The sequence below is a fragment of the Mirounga leonina genome, unplaced genomic scaffold (assembly GCF_011800145.1).
Source record: "Mirounga leonina isolate KUSES-001 unplaced genomic scaffold, KU_Mleo_1.0 Mir_154, whole genome shotgun sequence".
In the NCBI taxonomy this organism is placed as follows: domain Eukaryota; kingdom Metazoa; phylum Chordata; class Mammalia; order Carnivora; family Phocidae; genus Mirounga; species Mirounga leonina.
In genome coordinates, this window is record NW_023270389.1 from 26,702,250 (window position 1) to 26,723,271 (window position 21,022).

General features: G+C 55.3%; 1 protein-coding gene across 3 annotated transcripts in view; it reads right to left on the bottom strand.

Annotated features, from left to right (window-relative positions):
* ADORA1 (adenosine A1 receptor) overlaps positions 1–21,022 on the bottom strand; it is a 33,198-nt gene that overhangs the window by 3,097 nt on the left and 9,079 nt on the right. The window contains exon 1 of one of the 3 annotated variants that reach the window (XM_035010284.1): positions 12,542–12,654. The exons of the other annotated variants lie outside the window; for them this stretch is intronic. Within the exon in view, the coding sequence (XP_034866175.1) occupies positions 12,542–12,576 (35 nt within the window). The 5' untranslated portion in view covers positions 12,577–12,654. Of the gene's footprint in view, positions 1–12,541; positions 12,655–21,022 lie in introns of those variants that run through there. 3 annotated transcript variants of the gene reach the window in all.

Sequence of the window (21,022 nt, forward strand, 5' to 3'; positions counted from 1 at the left end):
GGCCCCTCTCACCCTGGACACCGTTCCACGCACCACAGCCCACTGATCCGGGAAGGCTTTATGGGGAGGGGGAAGGGAATGACTTGGGGGTGGTGGGAGAAACCAGATCCCCCCATCCCATCAAGGAAGCAAGCACTAGAAGGGATCATGGAAGCTCTTTTCCAATCTCCTCATCGTTCCAATGGGAAAGGGAGGAACCTAGATGATTCCAACACGTCAGTGTGGTGTCCCCTCCCCTACTCTGTGATCACAGGGCCCTTGTTTCCCCAAAGCACCAAGGTGCCTTGAAGGCCCCCAGTTCACTTGTGCCTCCTTAAGTTTTCTTACACATAATCCTTGCTATCTTGCAACTGAAGCCCATTCCCTCCTCTTGGGTCCCTAGCAGGAGGGCCAGCCTGGTTCACACACTAGAAGTCAATCTGCAACCTACTAGATCAACTCTTTCTCAGTAAAATGAGACAGTGGACCCACTTCAGAGACTAAGGACCAGATGAGACAACATAAGTGAAATAGTCTGTAAACACCCCACCAATATTCCTGTGCCCGAGCTCCTCCCGTCCAAGCCCCTAGTAACACTCACGCTTGGAAATCCTCCCGTATCTCTAGATGCTCAGCCAACAGGGCCTAACGGCTCTGCAAATATCTGGCTCAGGGCTTGTTAGTGATGATCTCAAAGGGCTCCCCACACACCCTATGGTGAAAGAAGCTCTGGGTGAATCCACAGAGCAAGACCGAAGGAGCAGAGATCATTCTGCCGAGACAGAAGGCTAAGGGACACTGCTATGGCTGTCATGAGGTTGGGGTGGGGGGCAGGTTTCCAGGGTGAGCCTCAGCAGGACCTAATCAGGCTGCAGCGGCAGGAGGAAGGATGGAGGCCAGGCACCTGCCCTTCCCTGCCCCCCCGCCCCGGGTCACAGCCCGTCGCACGTATGATTTATATCATGTTTATCGTTCACAAAGCCCTTTACATTCATGTCTCAGGTCATCCCCGTAACCACCCTGTGGACATAATGGGATTACCATTTCACAGATTAGGAAACCCAGGCCCAGAAATGGCCCAATAACTTACCCAGGTCTCCAGACTCCAAGACCAGCTCTCCTCCTGGGCACCAGGCTCACTGTGGGTCACTTAGATATGGGATGATTGGCAGATTGCGAATGTCCCCTTCCTAAGAGCTTTAGAATGGGAACATCTGGACCCTATTCAAGGAGGGTATGCCCAGAAATAGGGGGGTGGACAAGGTGACCTTGTGCTGCCATCCAGCCTGGGGATTGGGGGTGGGGGGAGGCTGCCCAGGACACACATCTGAGCAATGATGACCACTGAGAGAAGAGGTGGGTCCCGACACTGACCCAAGTGTGAGAAAGGGAGGAAGCAGCTTCTCACTAGGGAGGTGCCCACTCCCCTCCTCCCCTCGCCCTTCTTGAGGGCCTGGAGCCCCAGGGTTAAAGCTTTCCTGGGGCTCCTCCAGGGCCAGGTCCCAGCAGACCTGCAGCTTAGGGTATCAGTTCTCATCTGTTTTTCTTGCTATTTTCTCCATGGTGGGAAAGGGCTGGACCCAGGACCTTGGCTGAGGTGGGGCAGGCTCCCACAGGAAGGACTGCACCCCAGGGCCAGGGAGAAACTCACCTCTCCCCACACGTGGGAAAGGGAAGCAGAAGCTGCAAGTCCTGGGGCGCATGTGGCGTAGGGCGTGTTGAATGTGCCTCCAAAGCTTGGGCTATCCCTCCCAAGTTGGGGTCCGCGGCCTCACCCCACCCCCGGGGCTGTGCTAGGGACTAGCCAGAGAGACGGCTGTCCTCAGGAACATGCAGTATCCCACAGACACAGGCGGGGGAGCAACAGAATGGACACACTGAAACACCAGTGGGGCCTTGTCCACAGGCAAGCAGGGCGGGCAGCTCCTTACAGAACCAGCCCCATCATGGGTCACTTAGCTTAAAATCCCACCATGGGTGAGCCATTCCTTTGGGTTAAGAATTGGCCCCTCTGTGTGTTATTTTTAAAAGCCAAGACAGTACTAATTCCAGAGTGTGAGTTAGTCTACCAGCCAGCACCTTCCTGATGATGGTGATAACATGCAGACTGTGTTCCTGGAGCGGTGGGAGGGAGAGGGAGGGCTTCAGGAAAGAGGTGGAAGGGGGTTCCCGGGCTGGCTGAGTGGGGAGATATCTCCCATCACAGATGCCACCAGAGTAAGTGTGGTTCAGAGGTGGACAAGGTGGGGTGGGGGGGCTACCAATCCCACACCCAACAGGGCAGGGCAGAGGACACCTCTGCCACACCCCTGCACTCTGGCAGGGCTGCCACATAGAAGAGGGAGGTTCTGAAGGCTAAGGCGGGGGAGGGGCATTGAAAAATAACAGCTAACTGGGGCGTCTGGGTGGCTCAGTTGGTTGAGCGTCTGACTCTTGGTTTTAGCTCAGGTCATGATCTGAGGGTCATGAGATCAAGCCCTGGGTCAGGCTCCACACTCAGCGGGGAGTCTGCTTGAGATTCTCTCCCTGTCCCTCCGCCCCTCCCCTCCCACTCATGTGCACGCTCTCTCTCTCTTTCTCTCTCTCTCAAATAAATAAATAAATCTTTAAACAAAAAGAAAAATAACAGCTAACTGATCAGTAATAATGACAACAATAATGCTAATAAGTTAACATTTATTGATACTTCCTGCGGGCCCGGCACTGACTAAAGATAGCCCCATGAGTTCGGTATTATTATGATTATTATTTTCATTTTCTAATTACAGTAACTGAGACTCAGATTATGAAACCTGCCCAAGGTCCCTTAGCGAGAAAGACGTAGAGACAGAATTGCTAAGATTCAGATCTTTCCAAGTCCAAAGCCTGGCTGGACCCAGCGCTGGCACTCCCATGGGATGGGGTGAAGGGGGCTTGGAGGGTGGAGCCTCAGAGTGGCAGGGAGCCATGGTGAGCTCCTTGGACTGAGCAGTTCTGAGGATGCTATTAGACCTGCCTGGGAGCCCCCCGACTTCCCTCCAGGTCGGGCCTCTTCATAGACCTCAGGCTGGTCTGTTGATGAGCTGCCTAGCTGTTTAGTGGTGGGTGTTGGGGTGACGAAGCAAACAAGGTCTCCCTTTGAGTCATTAAACAGATATTCCATGAACACCTTTAGGTGCCAGGTACCAAGTGGTAAAGGTAGGGTTCAGAAATATTGAGGAGAACAGGCTCTCATGAAAGTAACCTTCTAGAGGCAGGGGAACAGGAAACAAATAAACGGATCATTTCAGAGAGTGAAATCAATAGGACACCCGAGAGACTGAGTAGCTGGTGGGCAGAGGGGCCTCTCTGGGGAGGATGTGCTGAGCTGATCGCTAAATGATCACCAAGAGCCACCCAGGCAAAGATCAGGGTGGCGGGGGAGGCAGAGCTTTCCGCGCAGAAAATACAGCAGGTGAAGGTGCTGAGGCTGGAGGGCAAGGAGCAGAGAGCCGCTAGTGAGGCCGGTGAGGGCAAGGGTAGGGCGGGTCAGTCCCAGCTGTGGTCAGGGACAGCCACCTAGGGCTGGGAGGGCCACAGTCAAGGTTCTGGGGTACATTCTAAGTGCAGGGAAGCCATTGCAAGCAAAGGAGTAATATCCTCCAGTTTCTGTTTTTAAAAGCTAACTCGGACCGCCCTGTGGAGAACGTGTTGTAGCAGGGAAAGCGAGACAACCACAGGGAGGCTATTTTAGCTGGGGGGAAGTGGACGGCTTGAGGTGCACTTGGAAATGGATCCAACAGGATCTGCTGTTGAGTCTGGCTGTCCAGCTGACAGAAAGAATCAAGATGATGCTCAGGTTTTGATCCTGGCCACTGAGCAGAGAGAGAGATACCACTTCCTGAGTCTCCTGGATCCCTGTCTCCTCAAGGGGCCCCTCCCCTTAGCCTCAACCCCACCCCCTTTGCTGGTGAGGTCCACATCACACTCTGAAGGCGCTCAGAGCAGCCGCTCTGTCTGACCCTCGTACGTGTCCACCCAGGGGCCTTCACCCTTCCTGCTCATCTCCCCTCGAATGATCAGATCCCACCTCAGATGTCACCTCCTCAGAGAAGCTTCCCTGCCCAGCAGGAAAAAACAGCCCCCACCACTCTGTACCTCTTACCGGGTTTAACTTTCTTGACAGAGCTGACCACTTCCTGTCTCTCTCTCGTTCTCTCTCCATATATATGTATGCATTTATCATCCGTTTCTCTCCAGCAGAATATAAGGTCCATTTAGGACAGGGCCTTTATTTTGCAGATTCACCACTGCAACCCCAGTACCTAGAACAGTGCTCAATCACTGTCTGCCGAATAAATGAATACATACGTGTAACAACGGGCAGGTGAATCCAGACCTCCACTTATACAATCACTTATGATCTATTATCTATGTGATCAATAAAATTCAGTGATAAATAAACACGATTTATTCAATCATTTGTGATTGATTGAGGACCTACCCCGTGAGTACATCTCGAGAACCAGAAATAAAGAGGAACCGGTCGCTGCCCAGTTAGAGAAGGTCAGAGGAGAAAGGCGTAGCTGTCGCTCTGGAAGCAATCCCAGTGCCCTGGATGAGAAGAATCATTCCCTGGGTGTGTCCATGCCGCGCTGGGAGCTGCGGGGAGCCCGCTGACGAACCGGCTAACTACTGGTGCCCTGCTTAGGCGCTGCACCATAGGCCGCTCGGACGAGGGCCTCTTAGGGGAGGTATGAACCAGTGCCAGCCAGTCCCCAAAACACCCACGGTGCCCAGGCCCCAGCGCTGCGGCCACACACTGAGAGACCAGCAGAAGCTCCCCTGACCAGACCCAGCTTCACCGGAGTCTTCCAGCCTGCGGTCCGGAGAAGCCGTGTCTCCATCTCAAGCTAAGTCCTAGCGGGAGCCATGAGCGTGCCCAGGCTCCTGGCTGGTCCTGTGCCTCATGAATAGGCCCCTTTCACAGATAAGATCACGTCCAGTCGGAGGCCCTGGCGGAGCACCGAGGGGTGGCCTCTCCCTGCCCACAGCCTCGAAGAGGGGCTCTTTCCTGGACACCACTGGGGACTGACTTTCAGGCTGACTCTGGGAACGTGAACCAAAAGCCTCCAACGAACAGGAAAAGTGCAGAGTGTCATCAGGCGATGAACAGACCCTGAGGCCTAGGCAGGAAAGAAGCATTTGACAGAGAAAAGAGAAGGGGAGGGCAGTGAGGCCCTACAGAACTCTCTTTGGTGGACGGAGAACTGCCACCCAGAAGAAGGCGCTCAGAGCAGCCGCTCTGTCACTGCTCGGTCAAGACCGGAGCGTGCTGGTCTTAAAGCCGGCTCTTGTCAGCCTCCCTCCACTAGCCCTGCCCTGCTCCGTCTCAGCAGGGGCTGAGCCCTGCGGGCTGCATCTCCGGAGCTCCCGTGTCAGCAGGGTCCACCGGAGGCACTGGGGCACCGAGTGAGAAGAGGAAAGCCGGGATATTTCCACCCCTCTCTGTGCCTCGGGCAGCTTTTACCTCTCTTTTCGGGCTTCCCCTCCCAGCCCGCAAGCCCACCTCGGTTCCAGCTCCTTCTTTGTCCCCCAGCCCAGGGCTAACTTCCCATTGTTGCTAATTTCTGGGTTCCCTCACAGTCCCCTTGACTTCTCAGATGCTTCACCACCTGCATAACCAATCCCTCCGCTGTAAGCACCTCAGTGACCCCTGAGCTCCAGGTTAGACCCCAGCCGCTCAGGAGTGAAGCCGGAGTGGAAAGAACCGAGTGTAGGCATCACGAAGAACTCCCTGCCAGGAGCAGCAGAGAACTGACCAGACTCTTAACAAATCCGCGTGGACTCAGAAGGGAGAGAGAGAGAGAAGCCACATGGTCGGTCGGGAAAAGGCTAGACGTGTCTCTATTGGAAGACAGGGGTGACGACGTGTCCTGTCGACCATTGAGGCCAGGGCAGGGTCGTCAGGCCTGGCTGGCCCTGTTCCCCAGTCACGTGGCCAGAGCACCGGGCCGAGGCCGGGAGCAGGGAGCGAGGAGCATGTCTCTGCACCCTGGCAGTTTGGAGAGTCAGGAACCGAATCTTCCGTCTCTCCTTCCCTTTTCCTCCCTGTCTGAGAAGGAGCAATGCTACAGAGCTCGGGTCCCCCCGCTCCTGCCTCCCTTTTTATCAAGGATCTGGGCCACTTGCAACTGGAAACCTGGTTCTCCAGACCAGGGAAGTAAGCCTTTCAGACTATTAAACTACTTCCCGCAGAGAAATTCTTCCTCCCCAAGGAGAACAGGAAACCAGATACAATCGAAGGCGCTGGGCACACTCCAGGGGCCAAACATTTAATAGTAATGCTGCCCAGGGGAGTCTGGATTGGGGGCCGGGCGGAGGGGCGCAGGATGTCTGGGTCCTAATCACCCTCCCCCGAGTCTTGCTCCCCTCAGACCCTGTGGCATCAGCTACCACCCATATCAGTGTCACCCGTCCCCAAGAGGGAAACTGGTCTGACACCTCCAGGGTCAGCCTGAAGGCTACAGAGAGGAGGGGCAGAGGCTCGCAGCTCCTTGAAAGAAAAGAGCTGGATAAATTGATTAGGTCATTAGTGTAAATGGGCCTTGGAAATCACTTCTGGTCACTTGTTGGGGACAAATAACTCCACAGCCTGGTGGGAAGACAATCAAGGGCACGTATGTGACTCTGGGACCAACAACCTCCCCTACCTTCCCTGCTCCAGATGCAGAGCCTCTTCCCTGGATCTGGCAGTGAGCAGAAAAAACCTAGCTTCTGTCCTCAAGGAATGTTCTATCCGACAGGGGGGCTCAGCGCCTGCCCAAAGGGGGCAGCCAGTCTGACGAGACAGCAGCACGTGTTGAAGCGCACAGGGCCAAAGGTCCCGGGACCACCGCCCCAGACTCGCAGGCTGCACGGATGCCCAGCATTGCCCGCTCTGCCACAGGCCTGTGTGCCTTGTCACGGAGCTCTCTGCTCTCTGGTGTGTTCTCTCATCCTTACAAGGAGGCCTTTGGATTTGCTCAGAGCTCCAAAGAAGGCTTCCGGGGGGCGGGGGTGGGGGTGGATGTAGGGAGAGGGATCTCAGATTTAGGGGAGGCACATTTTCCAGCTATATCTGCCTGCCATCCCCAGGCCTTTCCCCCTCATCCAGCATGAATCAGGATGTCCCCGTACAGACAACGGAGACCCAGGGACTGCATCTGAAACAATGCCTTGTGTGATTTTCAGATGCAACCCCCCACCCCACAATGGGAAGCAGCTCTCTGACTCCCAGGGCCGGGTGGAGCCCCACATCCCAGTGACTGGGTGATCCTTGAGGAGGAGGGTGTCTGACCTGATCAGGAAACTGGGGAGACTGGACCCAGGCTTCCTGGCCATTTCCTGCCTGAGACTTGATTCTCTCCGGCTCTCAGGTAAGGAAGGCCAGGGTGGCAAAGAGACCAAGGCCATATGGCCCCACCTGCCATGGGGGACTTTCTGACTCATCCGGTGGGTGGGACGGAAAAACCCGTCCTGTCCGTGCGCGGATTTAATGACCTGAGAGCGGCTGGTGCAGGGAGGCCTCACTGGGACGACCATGGCGGGAAAGGGGCCAAATTCCTTTTCCAGTGAGGTGGAAAGGCCTGCCTCTGGGGAAAGGGAGCCGATCGGATCATTCCCACAGGCCCCCGTGGCCTCTGCAGACAGTGGCCACTTACAAGAGGCGGCCAAGGGTCCTCCAGTCTGGCTGGCCCGTCGGCAGGGCCAGGGCAGGAGGGTCCTGGGAATGTGCGCACTTCCCTGGGCCCAAGAGCACAGAGGGGCCCGTGCTGCCTGTTGAGGGGTGCCTGCCCGCACCACAGCAACATCAGGACCCCCCAGAGAGGGAGAGCTCTCCGTCGGAGCACCACCTCCAACCTGGTGTGGATCAAGAGACCCAGGTTCTGGTCTGGGCTCTGCTGGGAGTGAGCAGGTCAGGGGGAGACCCCTCCCCTTTGGGGCACCCTTGTCCTCATTGAGATGATGTGGGACTAAACCAGATGTCTCCCAAGCTCCGCAGGTCGTGTTCCCCTCTGCTGGAATGATCATCCTACAGGGAGAGCTGAGCTTGGCATTAACAGAAAGGAGAGGGCAGCCCTGAAGACTAAACTCCTCTCCCAGTTTGGGGAGGAGGGACCCAGGGGCTGGGGTTGAGGCACCCACAAGTCCCCAGAAGGGAGTCCCTCCCCTAAGGTTTCATGCTCTAGCTATGCACCCCACAGAGAGGAAGACTGGCAGGAACGTAGGATGGAAAGAGAAAGAAGTATATGGCGGTGAGATGAGTGAGTAAGGGACTGACTGGCTAGCAGAAGTGTGCTGTGGAGTCAGATCGGCCTTCACACTACAGCTCCACCAGTTTACAGCTCGTGGCCTTGAGCAAGTCACCATCCCTCGAGTCTCAGTTCTGTCCTCAGTACAAGGGCTCGAGAAGACGTGCTTGGCAGGCTCACTGTGACCATGGGGCTGGTGCGCTTACTCGTCTGGGCCCTGGGTACCTAATAGCAACTGGTGCCCAGCCTTATCACCTCACCACCCAGAGGACATCCCTGATTCTACCAGAAAATACAGTCAGCTCCGAAAGAGATACAAAACAGGTTGCAAGGACACAGATAAAAAAGAAAGTGACTTGTTTCATTTTGGAAGCCTGGTCCCGGGGCTTTCGTTTCTATTTTGCAGCTAGCTCTCCCACCTAACCCAACCTTGGTACAATTTAGCCTGTGTTCCTGATCCGTCTGAGGTGGGGAAGGGGTGGGGTTTGGGAGCTCGTTCAGCCCAGCACTAAACCCCACACAGGGCCCTAGAGAAGGCACACTCCCTGGCTGGGCCCAGCAAAGCTCTCCTGGGGGAAGTGGCCAGTGTGGGGGTTGGAGACACGGGCAGGCTGACTCGGGGAGCCCATGCCCTTTCTCCTTCCCACTTCTGAGTATCTCCTGGCCTATCAGACACCTCGGGATACTCAGCATCTACCTGAAAGCCTATATCCGTCAAGGGACCGTAACGTAACCCCCAGCAGGGAGACCCCATGCAGACTCCAGGGCAGCCCAAAGGCAGTAGCCCAGCTGGGACCCAGGAGGCGGGCCTTCTGCGCAGGTGCCAGGCCTGGAGTCATGGGCAGTGCCCCTTCCGGGCCTTCCCAGGCCTAGGAGAAAGGGATGCTCACCCTGGCGACGCAACTGTTCTCACGGGGTGTGGGTTCTTTCTCTGTTTCTGCTGCCTGGGCCTTTGGGGCTTCCTAAAGTTACAGGCTCTCTTCTAGAAAAGATGTGACAGATGGCAGGATGTGGGAGGACAGAGAGGACAGGGGGAGTTCTCCATCTTGGAAATCTTCCGAAAGAGTCCACTCCCACCATCAGACCTCCACTCCAGAGCGTCTCCTTGTCTGTCAGAAAGTCCTCCTTGGGTCTAACTTCAGTCCCTTCTGCTGCCTCACGACCCAAGGTGGTACTTAGCTCTTCGGACCTGGAAGAAGCTGCCTATTCTCCCAGGTCCTGGGCCTTCTCCCCACTGACACCCAGGTCAGTGGAGTTTGAGCCCAAATGCACTAACAAGAGTGGTAAGAATTCCAGCACTTTTCAGCAGTTGCTCCCGGGTGTCTCCTGCTGTTTTGTTTGCCTCATGTCTCACTGCACGCATGAATATCACCCAGCCCCACATGGCCGAGTCCCAGGCCAGGCCCAGCCCAGGCTCCAGTCCTTCCAGGTCAGCAGCCGCCCAGACAGCAGGGCACGGGAATCCTGGTCCTGCGCCCCTCCGGCCCCCCTGCATCGGCTCTGGTGCCCCCTCTATTCTGCCCCAGCCATGGAAATGAGCCGGGGGGCACTGGGAGTCTGATGCAGTGGAAGGCTTGCCCGGGGTGGGGGGGAGGCAGGGAGGGCCTAGCTTCCGCCTCCCAGGATAGCAAGCGGCGGGAGGTAGGATGTTGGATCTCCTGGGTCACAGTTGGAGGCTGATGCCCTCCTCCTCCCCACGTGGGACGATAAGTTGAACTCTGTTTTCCTCTCGCGCGTAAAACTGCAAGTACCCCGAGAGCAGGACGCAGGTGTGGTTCAGTGTTGTATTGTATTCCTAGCAGCTGCCACAGTACCTGGCACGCAGTAGAAACCCAATAATATTTGGGGAAGGAAAACGGATCCATATAAGATGCTCAGTTAAAACCAGAGGTGCAGGGGCGCCTGGGTGGCTCAGTCGGTTAAGTGACTGCCTTCCGCTCAGGTCATGATCCTGGAGTCCCGGGATCGAGTCCCGCATCAGGCTCCCTGCTCGGCGGGGAGCCTGCTTCTCCCTCTGACCCTCCCCCCTCTCATGTGCTCTCTCTCTCATTCTGTCTCAAATAAATAAATAAAATCTTTAAAAAAAAACAAAAAACCAGAGGTGCAGAAAAAGAGGGGGCAGGAGGAAGGAGTAAGGAACAAATCCAATGAATAGAGAACAGATACAAACATGGTAGATACTGATCTGATGATATCAATAATCACTTCAAATGCGGATCAAGTCAGAGGGAGGGTCAGAGGTCCGCCCGAGGCTCCCCCCACTCCTCTCCACACCATCCCTCCGGACAGGCAGAAGAGTCTGCACCCAGCGCACACAGATCAGGCACCTTCCAGAGGATCTACAGGATCCTCGGGTCCTGCCTCCATCACCCAGCCCTGGTACATTTAAGCCACTTAATGAGGTAGCTCTAGCAAGAGTCTAACCACACTTCCTCCTGCGGCAAGACCAGCCTTTCTCCTCACTGCCAGTCCTGGGTGGGGGTGGGGAAGAGCCTGTTCTCTCGCCCTGCAGGGAGCTGGCCGGCACCCCTGTCATTCGCCCTGGGGGAACAGAGCGGCCTGAGCCCTTGGCAGAGTCCCAGTGCAGGGGTCTGGCGAGGCAGCTTCTCTGAGGGCTGATCAATAAACTCCATTCTCAGTCACTCCCACTTCCGCAAAGCCCTCTAAATCATTCACGTCTGCCACGACCCTGGATGGGGGAATCTCACATTATGATGTGTGTGGGGGAGGAGGAAGCTTATTAAATCAAAGCCTTTTTCTTTTTTTCCATCTACCATTCACGAAAACTTCAAAGTGCCGTGCTCAGAGCTGGGAAAAGAAAATGCAGAGAGCTGGCGGTAATGGGCCTTGGGGACTCAGCCAGGCAAGAACCAGGCAGGCCACGCACCACAGCCCCCGGCGGGGGGGGGGGTGGCGGGGGGGAGCTGGGGCCGCCGAGGTGGCTTCCATGTTACCAACACCAACCATCCGGGCCGTTTGGAATGTCCTCCTTCAGGGCCCCCCAAATTTAAATCTTGCAGGGGCCTGACAGCCCACGCCTCTCCCTCCCCTGACCTCCACGCTGGTCCCCACATCTCTGGCGGAGTCCAGCCACCGGGCCAGGGAGCAAGAAGCTCCGGGCAACACAGCACTCCCAGGCACGTGACAGGCGTTAGAGATGCTGCAGAATTTGTAAAATGGAGCGGAGATCTGCCCAGCCCAGCCCCCACTGTGTCCCTCGTCACCACCTGGCACGGAGTTTGGCACACGGCCTCGCCTTCCGTCCCTCCTCAGTCATCCCCGGAGACGGCGTGATCTGCCCAAGGTCACAGGGCTCGTGGCCGGAACTGGAAAGGCAACTCAGACTGGCGGCCTCCAAGGGCAGTGTTTTGTGAGGACAGGGACCAGCGTCTCTCAGTCCTTAGTGTCCCATATTGCCTGAACTTCCCAAACTAGAATATGCGTGAGGGGCAGGCCCCAATGGCACTCAGCACAGTATCTGGCACAAAAGTAACGGTCCTCGTCCTTGTTTGGGGAGGAGGCCGACTGAGGAGCCCAGAGAAAGGAAAGGCATTGTCTTAGATCCTACAGGAAAGAGGAACACAGACCCCTGCCAGGCCCATCGCAAATCCACTCGTGGGACCCGTTTCTCTTAATGGAGGGCTACCTCCAGCGTGCACAGAGAGAAAAGGCCAGGAGCCAGCACGGAGGAGAAGGAGGGGAGAGAAGCTCCCCATCTCAGCAACACGATAATGACACAGCCCAGCATCACTCGCAAAGTGCTTCCCAGCCAGCAATCCAACTTGTTGCAAACATCAGCTTGCCGCATAAACAAAGGGTGGATTGCTGCCATTTTGCCGATTGGAAAACTGAGGCCCAGGAAGGTTCCGTGAGTGCCCAAGGCTGCCGCTTGGCTGGTTAGCGTCTGAGCTGACACTGAACCCAGACTCCTCGGACTCTGGCCCAGTGCTCTTTGCAGGGTGCACTCTACCTGTGGGTGGCAGAGAAGGTCCTTCTGAGTCCCTCACAGCGCCCAGCCCAGGACCCAGCCCAGGGCCCACTGGGCTGCCCCTCTAGCCCAGCTCCACCACTCTCACCTCCATGGACCGCGTGGAATCACTTCTGCTGCCACGATGCTGGCAACGCCTCCGGATTTAGCTTCCCTGCCCTTGTGATTGAGGCAGCCGTGCGAATGAGCACACGCAGGCCCTGGGGCTTGCGAGAAAGCAGGCAGGGCCTAGAAGAAACCGGGCAGCAGGCCAGGCCTGTGCCCACTGGCAGTCTCTGCCCCGGAAGCCTCAGCCATCTTAGCTCAGCATGTGCTGACTTACCTCACTATCTGCAGAATCTTGTGTTCTGTGTCCATCTCAGCCTAGAAGCTCCCTGAGGACAGTCGGGGCTGTGGTCCCCAGTCTGGAAATCCCCGAGGACAGGGGCAGGGGGAGTGGGGTATTTCATCCATGGCATCCGCTTTGGTATCTGGCAGGCACCAAGTTCCATTCTAAGTTTGGCTATTTATGAGCTGGGTAACCATTTTCAAGTGACTTTACCTCCCTGGTCCCCTATTTCTTTATGTGTAAAATGACGCTGATCTCAGCCTTGCAGAACTACAGAAAATTAAATATGCTGCCAAAGAAGGCACCCAGCGCTGCTCTGGACACTGAGGAGATACTCGACACGCAGGCACTCCCCCCACCTGCCCAGCCTTCATGTCCCCTTCCTGGGGGCCCTCCAGACTCCTCCCCTGGGCTTGTGGAGGAGCCTGGAGCACCTGGAGCAGGAAGGGAGGTGCCCAAGGTGCTGGATCCAGAACAGTGCTGGGACACACCCTTACCTGTGTGTAGGGCTTCGGGTGCCTCCCAGCCCGGCACGCGGCCACTTCCCCAAGGGCCTCGGCACGCACGTAGAGGAACCCCTCAAGCCACACTGGTGGATGGTGTCAGCTGTCCACCCCAACCGCACCAGATTCAGAAGACACACACACACACACCATTATCCTTCCATCTTCCTCTCTCCCACCAAACGGCAGGAAAGGGAAAGAACGAGCCCCATGATCCTGCAGGGAGATGTTGGGTTTGCACGTTCCTTTCCATGTCTAACAATGGACAGTCTCATGCGCTAGATACTATTACTTCCATTTTCGTTCGTAACAATTGAGGCTCAGAGAGTTTGGCTAAGGTCAGAATATGAAAGTAGCAGAGGCCAGACTAGGAGGAGAGCAGTGTGGCTAGCCTGGCGGGGAAGCGGGTGGGGGCCATGAGTCCTCTCTACCAATGGAGATGCAGGTCCCATGGGGTGAGGGGAGGTGGCTTGTCCCAGTGGCAGACCAGACCCCGAGATCCGGCCTCCTGGTTCCAAGCCCCCAGCCTCCCTCTGTACTGGCCGGATGGGGAAATCACGTCTCTCCCAGCCTCCCCTGGTTTGGGCAAAGGCCCCCTGTTCTTGATACTCCTCACAGGTGTTTCGCTGGAACATTCTTTTTTTCTCCAAGTCTTGCCTGCAGACTGAGCTCAGGTGCAGGCCACGTTCCGACAGGAAGAGTGGGGCCCAGAGAAGGCCCTTCCTCGCCTAAGTGACTCCAGCAGTGGGAGCGGACACCCTCTCTTGTGCAGGCGGTCCCCCGGGGCTGGCCCCTCGCTGAGGAGTGAAAGCCCTGCGCCAGGCTAAACATGTAAGTCACTGTCAGTTCCCCACCAACCTCAAGGCCCGCCGCCCCCCTCATGCTCCACAGGGAGCCTTGGCGGTGTGCAGCCTCCATTCTGCCGGCATGCCCCTGCCTGGGGAGCGTGCTGGAGCCAGGAGCTGTCGACAGCTCCAGCAGGTGGTAGACACCCGAAAGGAAAGACGCCTTGTCTTTCAGCATCAGCTCCAAAGGCAAACTTGGCTCGCCTGCCAGGCATGCGGCAGCACCCACTTCCTGACCCTCCCCACCTCCTGGGGGCAGCTCCCTCTGGCTCTCGGGTCTCTGCTCCCCTCGCACACCTGCAGCCCTGCAGAAAACATCAGCTTCTTCTGCTACCTCTGTGCCAGGCCATCAGGCCCGCCCTCGGGCAGCACTTGGAACCACGGGCCAGAGAGCAGACTTGGGCTGGGGGTGGGGGTCACAGTAACTCCTCCGTCCCCCACATACATCCCAGTGCCAATGTAATTCCGGACAATAAAGCCATTCTCCCCTCCCATTCCAAGAACACTGCCTCACAGATAACTCTTTGCGGTAGGGATTGGAATTAGGCCCATTATATAGATGGGAAAACTGAGACCCAGAGAGGGAAGTGATTTACCCCAAATCACCCAGAATAAGTGTTGGAGTCAAGGCTCAAATACAGATCTTTTCATTCATCCATTCAGATGTTCATTCAGCCATGTGCCTGATAGCATGTTGTTCACCTTGCTGAGCCTCAGCTTCTCAGACATGGTGGCCATTGGGGCTATATCATACTACTAATGTCAAATACAGTTAGTGCCTCTTCATAAAACTGTGCATGGATTTGAATAAGAGAGTCCACTCCCTCTCCCTCCGCAGCCCCCTCCCACTTGCACTCTAAATAAATAGAGTCCATACGAAGTATTTAGCCCAGGGCCTAGCACATATTAGGTGCTCAAAGATCACTTGTTACTATTACCATTCATTCACTGATTCATTGGGCTGGTCATCGGATATCAAAAATGGGCAGAAAGCACGCTGGGCACTACGGAGACAGAGATGAATAGGTTTGGACACCCTCCCCTCAACACACACACACACACACACACACACAAACTACTCACAGGCAAGTGAGGGAGATTACCTGCATGCAATTTGACAAGGGCAGTGTTTAAAGCCCTTGAAGAAGAACTGTGGGAACATGAAGGCAGATCAAGGAAGGCTTCCTGGAAGAGGTCTCATCTGAGCTGGGTATTAAAGAATGAGTAGCTGGGCGCCTGGGTGGCTCAGTTGGTTAAGCGACTGCTTTCAGCTCAGGTCATGATCCTGGAGTCCCTGGATCGAGTCCTGCATCGGGCTCCCTGCTCGGCAGGGAGCCTGCTTCTCCCTCGGACCCTCCCCCCTCTCATGTGCTCTCTCTCATTCTCTCTGTCTCAAATAAATAAATAAAATCTTTAAAAAAAAAAAAAGAATGAGTAGGAATTAGACAAGAGAAGAGAAGAAAATAGCTTCTGGGGTGTGTGTGTGTGTGTGTGTGTGTGTGTTTAAGATGTGGTCTTACATGTTAAATCTCCTTCTTCTATCCTTCTCCACTCCAAGGACACACAGGGTAAGAAGTGACTGGCCCGGAGGCAGGGAAAGTAAGTTTTGAGCACAGGTACAAGGAGGTGTGGGGCTGAGCATCCTGGCTGGGGGAGTGACCTTGGCTTTGTGTGCCTGGGTGCTGGCCAGGCCTGTTCAGGCCTCTTGCTGCATGGCAGCTGGGAAACCGTGTCCCACCTACCAGACTGTGGGTCTGTGCCCTGGAGGACGGGACCTGTGTTGTCAGAAAACACTTGTTGACTTGAACCCGTAAGCTGTGTTCTCATGTCAAGGAGGATTAATGGTGGGGGGTGGGGCATGAGGACTAGGGGTTGGGGGGGGCCACAAACAGGAAAGGGACTAGCTGGGCTGGGACTCTTGTCTGGGCCTCAGAGAGCTGGGGTGGGGGTCGGGGAGAGCAAGCAGGGTCAAATGAAAGGGCTTCCAGACCCTCCAGGATATTGTTTTTTATTTGTAAAGATAAAAATAAAAAGCTAGAACCCCTCCATACACACACACTCACACACATGCACACACCCAGGTGTGCCCGGGTGAAAGCATACGCACACCCTGCTGAGAGCCCGAAGTCACAGTGGCCTCCTGTCCCCATTACAGGTGATGGTGGCAGAGACATCGTGCCTTCATACCCCTTGCTGGCTCGCTGGCTCACTCCCAGAGTGTCAGCCCCTGGGGCCTGACGCGGCCACTCTGAATGGTGTCTCTGTCTCTCCCCAGCCCTTGCTGGGCCACTGTCATCAAGGGAGCCCTCGGAGCCCAGGACGTGGGGGGTGGGGGTTGTGTTTACTCTGCAGAGGACGAGCCAGCTTGGCAGGTGTGTCTGCGAGTCCCCAAACACACTGAATGTTCCCCCCCTCCAGAGAGCAGTTACGGGGCCGCCGGTCCCCCAGGGGAGGCCTTACTTCAGCTCCCTCAGACACCAGCCCCTCAGGACGACAAGGAAGGCTCGGGAGGGGCTGCTCACACCCTCCCCTCATAGAAACAGGAGCATGCGGACCAGAGGGAGCCAAGCTGAGGGCCACAGACCAAGATTCTCCCTGCAACTTGCCAGGGAAGCTCACCCCTCTGCACCCCTGCCCCCGTCCCCCCCTCTGATCTCTTGGGAATGTTTTAATGAAATAACCTTTCACGCTCCAGTACCTGCCTCTGCCCTCTGTGGATGAATACGAAAGATCCGACTGACTTCTTCCCAAGCCGGCCACTCCATCTGCCCCACCGAGGCCTCCTTCGTCCCTGCGAGAATTCTCTCATTCCTTCCCGGGACAGACACTGATTTAGCCACCTACTAGGCGGCAGCCAGGCATGCGTTAGGTACTGGGATACAGTGAGCAAGACAGATGGAGAGAGCCACACCCTGCTCTCACGGGGCACACAACCCATTTGACACGGACGGACCTGAGCCCATGGGACCCCGGCGGTCACGTCACATGGAGCAGTAAAGGGAAAACGAGTCAGGGTTATTGGACACCAGGAAGAGCCCCCACTCACTGAGTGCCTACTACATGCCAGTCCTTCAACACAGCTCATCTCTGGGCCTCCTAACAACCCTTGGAAGGAAGTATTAAGAAGCCTCTTTGGCAGAAGAAGAAATGGAAGCTCAGAAAGGTTAAGTAAGCACTCCAAAGTGGAGAACCATCGGTCTGGGGAGACTGCTCTTACCCTTCATTCCACTGATGTATCTCCATAAAGCAGGGCAAGAGAGATGCCTCCCTGAAAAGGGGATCGTTAAAAATATCTGGGATAGAGGGGCTTTTTTGCAAATAGACCTTCCCCTCTCGTGCCTGCCAGAGGATCATCGCCTGGGGAGCTCCTGCTCCAGCTGGGTGGGTGTGCATCAGAGCTCCCGGGTCTGTTGGGATATAGGCAAAGAAAAGGCCTGAGAAGCAGCTCTCGCTTTGCTGTAGTCTGGGCCCCTTCTCGGGCGGCAGACGGGACAATCGGAACCCAGTGGCCTCTGAGATCAGGCTGCACACTGCCCACAGCGAGGTCTGGCCTTCGGTGCCTGTGCCAAGCCAGCCAGCTGCCCTGCAAAGCACGAGGCAAAAGGAGGAAACTGCTTCTTTGTGGAAGGACAGACAGGGCTTCTCCAGCAGCCCAGGGCGCCAGAGACCCCGATGCGGCTCCCCATCCCTCCCCCATCCCCCCGTCCACCTGCTCTGCCCATCTGGGCGGGGCCGGAGCCCACACTGGCTCACTGCCTGGTGACTGACCGACCTCTCTGATGCACCGCTGGGGGCCCCACCATGGCTCTGGGGGGGCCGTGTTGTAGGGTGGGGGAGGGACAGCCACCACGCAGGGGATGAGCACAATGCACAGCGCTGGGCCTGGTGGGCTGCAGCAATGCGGGTGGGAAAGGAGGCTCTGAGGCTCACAGAGAGTCCGGGGAGGGTGCCACCCAAGGGACATCCCAAGGGGATATCCCTCCAAGGGAGGATGGGCAGAGACTCGGGGGCCTTAGCTATCCCAGAAGCCACTGTGTCTTGTTCGGAATGGAGCCTGGCAAGAAGGAAGAACCCCCAGCCCTGCTGTCTCCTTCTGGAAGCTTTAGGGAGCCCAAAGCTACACATCCTTATTGGTGCGGTTCCAGCCTAAGAAGCCAACGGCCTCCTAAGAAGTGAGATGGGAAGACAGTAGATGGAGCGGCTGGAGGCACCCAGGAAGCTGGCTGGATATTTGAGCGGCCCCTTCCTCACAGCTGTGTGGGGGAAGAAAGGGCCCACCTGCCAGACTCCATGAAGGGATGAAAGCTGGGGAATGAGCAAGAGAGAGAAGACCACCAGAGGACCCACTAGCACAGCACCTCCACTTGAGTATCTAGTAGGTTCTGAATCTCCCTCCAGTTTCTTCTTTCCCCACCTTCTCTCCAGAATCAGCACCACCATCTACCCAATGGCTTTAACCATAAACGTGGTGGTCACACTTGACCCCTTCTCCCGCTTTGCACACACAGTCCATTACCAGTTGGTTCTAACTCTAACACACCCTAACTCTTTCCAGTTCCTTCCATCTCCACTGCCTCCTGGGCTCCCTGCCCGCCCCCACCCCCGCCTTTAGCCATGACCTCCTACAGTCTTCTCTTGCCCGTCCAACCCATTCCCCACACAGCGGGCAGGGTGACCTTTTTATATTAATGTGCTGAATACACTGAGTTTTTTCCATGTGAAACCACCCTTGCACGCACGCAATAAACCCTATTTTGTTGTGATGTATTATCCTTTTTATCAATCACTGGATTTGATTTGCTAATATTTCGTTGATGAATTCTGACCTTTTAAAAATGTAATTTAGATTATGTCATTCCCTGCTTAAAGCACTCAGAGGCTTCTTCGCGCACTTAGAATAAAATCCAAACCCTTGACCGTGAACCACAAGGCCTACAAGGCCCTACCTAAGTCCTCGGGTGCCTGTGGGTCTCCTTGGACACTGACTCGGGGTTTGGAGACGCCAGAGCCAGCCGCAGAGAAGAGCAGGATGGCTACCTTCCTTGAATTCTCCTCAAGTTATGATTGTAGCCACCTGCTCACTTATCTGTGTTCTGGCTCTCTCCCTCCACCAGTTCCAAAGCCCCAGGGACCAGGGCCCACTCCTTGACCATAACCATGATGAGACACCTAGTGCCTGGCCCAGAATCTGGCCCTTCTGGATGAACGCAGGAATGAACTCTCCACCTTCTCCCATGCCTGTGCCCATGCAGCTGAACACGGCTGGTGATAAGCCCACAACCCCGCGGCCGGAGTCTCCCTTCAGACTCATCACCGTGAACCGTGAATTTCTGGCGGGCCCTTCATGCTGCCCCCAATTATACTCCACTTCCCGAGTCTAGTCCCTTCCCCACTTCCAGAGAATTATTTCACACTTGCTACTCTCCCTACCGCCTCCTCCCGCATCCTCCCTCCCAGCCGATGACCTTGCTTCTCACTTCCCGGAGAAAGCCGAAACACTCAGAAGAGAACTTCACCTCCCAGCATCCACACCCACACACTCTGAAGTTCCTGCCTGATAGATGACCTCCGAGCGCCTCTGAGCCAGCCCCTCTGTGTGGGTCCCAACCCTGCCGGCCGAACCAAAGCCATCACCCCCGAAATTCTCTCCTTAGATTCAACGTTAGTTTTGTACTCCCTGCTGGATGGTTAGTCATCGGTACACAAATGTACTAATGTCCCTCCAATCTTAGAAAACAACACAAAACAAAATGCCTTCTTCCCACTTCTCCTGACGGCTTCTGCCCCATTGCTTTTTTCCCTTCGTAACAAAATTCTTCAAAAGGGTAATCTATGCCAACTGCCTTCAATTCCTTCCTCTCCTCTCTTGAGCTTTCTCTAGTCAAGCTTTCTGTTCCCACCACTCCACTGACATTGCCCTTACTACATCTGGTGGCAATTCTCAGTCCTCATCCCACTGGGTCCGTGGACAGCCATCTGCAACAGCCAATCCCTCGCTTCTCCTTGACATACTTTCCAAGCTCCCCTTCCTGGGCGCCAGACTCACTCGGGGCCCTGGGTTTTCCTCCTACATCCATGCCTTCTCTTCCCTCCAACCTCTCAGTGTGCAGGCCTCAGGCCTCGTCTCTTCCCCATCTGTCCTTTCTTTCTGAAGATCTCATCAAGGCTCCTTAGGGATGTATACCCCATCGACATGCAATGGCTCTCATGTTTGTATCCCCAGCCCACATCTCTCTCCTAAACTCCATCTTTGCATATCCATCCAACAACCCGCTCAACATTGCAGAGCTATTCGACAGATAGCCCAAATGCAACGTGTCCAAATCTGAACTCCATTTCTCACAAAACCCATACCGCCCAGCAGCCTTTCCCACCTCAGATAATGCCAACTCCATCCAGCCAGTTGCTTAGGACTGAAAGTCTGGTCAGGCTTGACTCTTCTTTCTCTCACATCCCACATCCAATCCATAAGCAAATTCCTCGGCTCTTCAAAACACATCCAGAATTTTAACAAATCATCGTACATTCATGCAATGGAATTCTAGCAATGAGAAAAAAAAAACCACAAGCCATCCAACAAACAAAAAAAGTCCTACTGTTTCACTCAATAACAGGGATGAATCTCAGACATAATTTTAAGCTTCAGAAGCCAGACACAAAAGAGAACATACTACTTGATTCCCTTTATAGAAGTTCAAGAACAGGCAAAATCAATCCATGGGGATGAAGGTCAGAATAGTGGTGACCTTTCAGAGGGTATGGGAGGGACACAAGGGAACCTTCTGGAGTGCTGAAAAAGTTGCAAATACTGATCGGGGTGGTGGTTACATAGATATATCTACATGCAAAAATTTATTGAGCGATATGCTTAAGACTCAAGCATTTCAATATATAAACAGTTTAGGTCAATAAAAAGTAAAATTTGAAAATGCACATCTAGAATTAACCACTTCTCACCACCAGCTCGACACCTGATTCTGATTCAGGCCACCTCCCTCTTCCCTCCTGTGATTACTGCAATAACTAACTAGACCCCTGCTTACCCCTACGGTGCATTCTCAATACAGCAGCAGAGCGAGCCTTTAAAACCTAAGTCAAATCATGTGGCTTCTTTGCTCTAAACCCTG